The sequence below is a fragment of the Silene latifolia genome, chromosome 6, assembly GCF_048544455.1.
Source record: "Silene latifolia isolate original U9 population chromosome 6, ASM4854445v1, whole genome shotgun sequence".
In the NCBI taxonomy this organism is placed as follows: Eukaryota; Viridiplantae; Streptophyta; class Magnoliopsida; order Caryophyllales; family Caryophyllaceae; genus Silene; species Silene latifolia.
In genome coordinates, this window is record NC_133531.1 from 41224762 (window position 1) to 41229907 (window position 5146).

The window sequence follows — 5146 nt, forward strand, 5'->3', positions numbered from 1 at the left end:
TCCATACACGGTTTCAAATCGTGTCCAACCTACCCCATAAACACCCTCCACTCCGACACCTCAGGAAACCACGACCACCACCCAACCCCGACACCACCAGCCTGCAACCCAACATCCTCCTCCACGCCCTAACCACCGGCTACACCACCAGCAGTAACCCACAAACCTACGCCCTAAACAACGCCTTCACTACCCGACACAACCAAACAACACCACCTACTCGACACACCCACAAAACCCGACCACAAACACCACCTAACATCACCTAGCCTGCCACCTATAACCACCACCCAACTCTCCAATCCACCCTTGACAAGAGCCACCCAATACGCCCTAAGTGAGGCCAGAGCAACCACCACAAACTCCCCCGAAAATAGCCACCCCCCCCCCCCCATAGCACGGGTAGATCCCCTGTTTTCCCTTGTTTACTGCCACCACTGTCACCAACCGCCACATGCCACCACACCAACGCCACCACTGTGTTTGACTACCTCCCCCATCACAACCCTGCCATGCCCAGGTCAAGACTCGCCTATTAGAGGGTTCAATTACCTACTTCAATCCCCCACGACCAAACCCGCAACACCCCTAACCAGCCACCTTTAACCGCCCAAAAAACCACCCCAGAACGGTCCACGACGGTCAATGAAGGTCAGGTCAGAGTTACGGTGGTTTAGGGTTGCTCTAGGTCAAAGTCACGAGTCCTATGGTGGTCTATAGGTGTTACGCGGTGGCTATAACAATCACGGTTACAAGTTATAAAACGAAATCAATTAAGTTTAAGACGGTTTTACCTTTTATCGTTTAATTGCCTCTTCCGTGTCCAGAGCTCTTCTTCTATTTTATGAATTATTTTTCAGAATTATCATGGTATTTATAGTCTAAGATTAGAGAGTATGTGAAGCCAATTAGGAAACTGTTATAATTACAATATTCTTTTTTTTTGGTGTAATGTGAGTATTATATATATCATATCAAAAAATAATTACATGAGGTTCAAGGATCGAGTCCTGCTGGCAACATATCAAGCTAAATTCATACTTTGCAGCCATAGTAGTTCAGAATGGTCTACTAAAGCCTTACATTTCATTTTAACTCTTCTCCTAATGTCATCCTCTATTCGAGCAGCAACAGCTTCAGGTCTAGCTAACCAGGCATTGATCCTGGCATGATTTCTTTGGAACCAAATAGTATAGCAATAAGCATTGAACACGGCCACCCTGAATTTCCACTGTATAGTATTCCTGCTAGCAGCACTCAGAGCGCCTACTGTTAGGAAACTACCTCCAAACCAATGCAACAAGCACGTCTGAATTTTGACAGCATACACACAGTCCACAAAAAGATGCTCCACTGTTTCAGCTTGACTGTGACACAGTATACACCAGTCATCTGTGCAACAGCCAAACCTAAACAATTTACTCTTCACATTCATGCCTTCATTCATCCTCAGACAGGTAGTCATAGAGTGTTTAGGGACATTCCAATTGTTCCAAACTAAATTAGTCCAGTTCAGGGAAGGGTTAGCAGGAGTAAGCCAAGCATACCCCTCCTTGATAGAGTAACCTTTTGAGCACAGTATCCATTTATTCTCATGATATCCATGCTTGAGCTTCTCTTTAACTTTACATACATTTTTCCAGACCCAAGTTGCATCAGCAGGGGGGGTGTAGGTATGCCAGTCTTGCTCTTTGATATACACATCACTGATCCATTTAATCCATAGCCTGTCTGCTTTGCAATAGATCCAGTTTACCAGTTTTCCCACTGTGGCAATGTTCCAAATATCAGCTTTCTTTATCCCTAAGCCTCCCTCCTTTTTAGGCAAAGTAACTTTGTCCCATGCTACAAGGGGGACTCTGTGATAGTCAGATGAGCCATCCCACAGGAAATTCCTGCAAATGGCCATAATATGATTGATGATGCATTTAAGGATAATGAACATTTGGGCCCAATAATTTTGCAGAGTATTGAGTACAAAGATTGATGAGAGTCACCCCGCCAAAGATATGAAAGTTTTTTTTGCTCCCAAACCTCTGATCCTTGCCACCATCTTTTCAGTTAGGGCAGTACATTCTTTTTTGGTGAGCCTACCTGCTTTAATAGGTACTCCCAGGTATCTGAAAGGCATGGTGCCCTCCCTGAAACCGTGACCTGTTTGATACCCTCTCTAATCTCCTCAGGGACTCCATTAAAGAAAATTTCAGACTTGGAGTTATTCATGGCTAATCCAGATGCTTTTGAAAAAGAAGAGAAAGCTCTCATGAGAAGCCAAATGGACTGTGGTTTACCCTTACAAAAGAGAAGTAAGTCATCAGCAAACATGAGGTGTGTGAGCTTCAGGTTCTTGCATAACGGATGGTACTGGAATGGCCATCTATCAGTTGCAAATTTAATCAATCTGGTTAAATACTCCATGCAAATGGTAAATAGAAGTGGAGAGATTGGATCTCCCTGCCTGAGACCCCTTTGTCCTTGAAAATAGCCAAAGTTATTCCCATTCAAGGACAGAGTAAAGGAAGTAGACCTCACACATTGCATCACCAGCTGTATGAAATGAGAAGGAAATCTGAGTCCATAAAGCATTTGTTCAACAAAATCCCACTCAACTGTATCATATGCCTTTTGCAAATCAATTTTGAATAGACATCTTGGAGTGACAGCTTTCCTGGAATACATATGAATGATATCTTGACATATGAGCACATTTTCAATGATGGACCTACCTTTGATAAAGGCACCTTGATTCTCATGGATTATATCGTGCAATACATGTACAACCTTTTACGAGTAGCTTTGAAATTACCTTGTACAACAAGTTGCAACAGGCTATAGGTCTGAAATGGCTAACAACTGTAGCTTTGAAATTACCTTGTACAACAATATTCTAATTACTATAGGAATTGCCATTATTATTATTACCATTATATTATTATTATTACATATTATGTTAGTCTTACCATAAGTAGGATTTCCACAAACTATCTTTACTAGTTTTATTATTACTATAACACTTTTATTATTAGGCTTATTATTGATATAATTATTATTACCTTTACTTATTATTATTTCCATATTATTATTATTAAATCTCGAAACAATTCCCGATCACATTCATACTAGATTATTAGCTCAATTATTACCTAAGCCCAATTCCCGACTTGGATACTTTATTTATTATTTAATTAACGTCTTATTTGTAATTATTATTAGAAATGAATTTAATTAATTATTAAATTACATAAATTATTCTCATAAATTATTATCAAAATACGGGGTATTAAAGTCTTCCCCCCTTAAAATGAACTTCGTCCCGAAGTTAGCCCATAACTACTACCACAACACTTATAAACATCCACATAACTAAGCACCATCCAACTCAATTATCCATTTACGACTATCAATCATACCAATCTTATCAGAAGGTAAGGTATCACAACAATAACTCAAAACATTCGTATTATTACAGACAACCACAACGAACCAACTGGGAGAGGCATAAACAACATGTTCCTTTGAGTCCACCAAAAAGCCCACTCACGGCAAGTCTCAGACGTATGCGCCAAAGCCACCTGTAGAACAATGTCAAGCTTCGGGATTTTCTGCCTCATGCCAACTTGCCTCATTAGCCTCTCCGCGAAAATATGGTCATAAACTTCAGGCCTGGGATATGAATAGATCGAGTAGGATCCAGGGATGATACTCCTGTCAACACCCTGAGATGCCACCAAGGGACAACTCATCTAATCAGCGGACCTCCTTCATTCTTTAGTTTATTCTCCCAGTAGTTGCAAACTCGAGTGAAATCAACCATATACAACCTCGTCCTCATCACGATCGATCGCGATCGATACCCAGGTACGTCAACTGGAGGCTCGATCAATCGCAGCCTTTCCATCACCCAAATCTGCAAAAAGGAGACAAGTATCAATGTCCCTCTCAAAACAAAACAAAAAATCGAACGAAAAAGGAAATAGACAGGAGCATTTTACATGTAAAATGATAGGACTTCCATGATACGGGATCTCACAATTAGCCTTCCGATTATCCAACCCTAAGATAGTCTCTCCTAATACCAGGCAAGCTGGGCTCTTGCGCAGTTCCATTTGCTCGATAATACCCAAAAACCGCGGGTCACCTCTCATTTCCGCGTCAACATGGCCCTTTAAGATAAAATAATGAAGAAGGCAAAACCCAATGGCTATGCGCCTCGTAGCATAAGAAATAGAACTGTCCTCCCTATCTATGAAGCGGTCCATAAAATCGAAACTTCGTACACCCTTAGAAGTTACAAGACGATCAACTTCAGCTTTGATCAATCCAAGAAGACCCCTAAATTTATTCTTATACCCTTGGGACTTTCTGTATCCCATCCTCCAATTGCTGCAAATTCTTCGGGAAAAGGACAAATTTCACCTCCAGGAAAGGCGAAAACATGATACTCCGGATTCCAATATTCAAGACAAGCATCAAGAAACGGTCTTACAACTTTCACCTATTTAAAACTGATAATGGATCCAAAAACACCCATGTCATACTTCTTCGCGCTTGAAAACTCATTGGTCCACTCTTTGAGTCGGGATTCGAAGGCATCCATCTTTTTCTTGAAAATCTTTTTTTGTGAGAAATATTATATTTGATGAATTATGGAGTAATAGAAGGGAGAATGGCGAGAATAGAAGCTAACCCGAGGCCTCTATTTATACTATTCGGCCGTTCTAAAAATAGCTCAGAAAAGGAACACCTGGGGAGAAAACGCAGCAAAAGCTGCGCCCTTTGGAAGCATCGCGGCTCATGTTGTGCCTCTTCCCCAGCTCGACTTCCGGCAATTTCCGCGAGGATCTTTCCTAAATCCGAATTTGGCTTAAACTTTCTTATTCCGATAGGAATATGTTTTTTTAATATACGTAAATTTTTATTTCCTTACTTTTTATTCCGAATTCGTTGCGCAATCCTATTTCAACGCGGGTTCGCTTCTCGAGATGATGTCGTTATTTCAAATTTCATCAAATGCACACTTACCCATTTTTATTCTTTTTTAATTTTGGGGAATCATTTTCATCCCCCACTCGTCTCAAAATTTTATAAACTCATTTTTTTTCTTTTTTTTTTAGGGGGAAGCACTCCAATTATCCGTCACGCGTCG

General features: G+C 40.9%; 1 protein-coding gene across 1 annotated transcript; it reads right to left on the reverse strand.

The window, feature by feature from the left end:
• Positions 1 to 1024: 1024 nt before the first annotated feature.
• On the reverse strand, positions 1025 to 1909 carry LOC141588005 (uncharacterized). Its single transcript, XM_074409464.1, has one exon. It carries the CDS (start codon positions 1907 to 1909, stop codon positions 1025 to 1027), a length of 885 nt encoding a protein of 294 aa, XP_074265565.1.
• Positions 1910 to 5146: the final 3237 nt, after the last annotated feature.

Bases quoted from the DNA above. Each gene is read 5' to 3' on its own strand.
- LOC141588005 (XM_074409464.1), bottom strand. From the start codon at position 1,909: ATGGCCATTTGCAGGAATTTCCTGTGGGATGGCTCATCTGACTATCAC.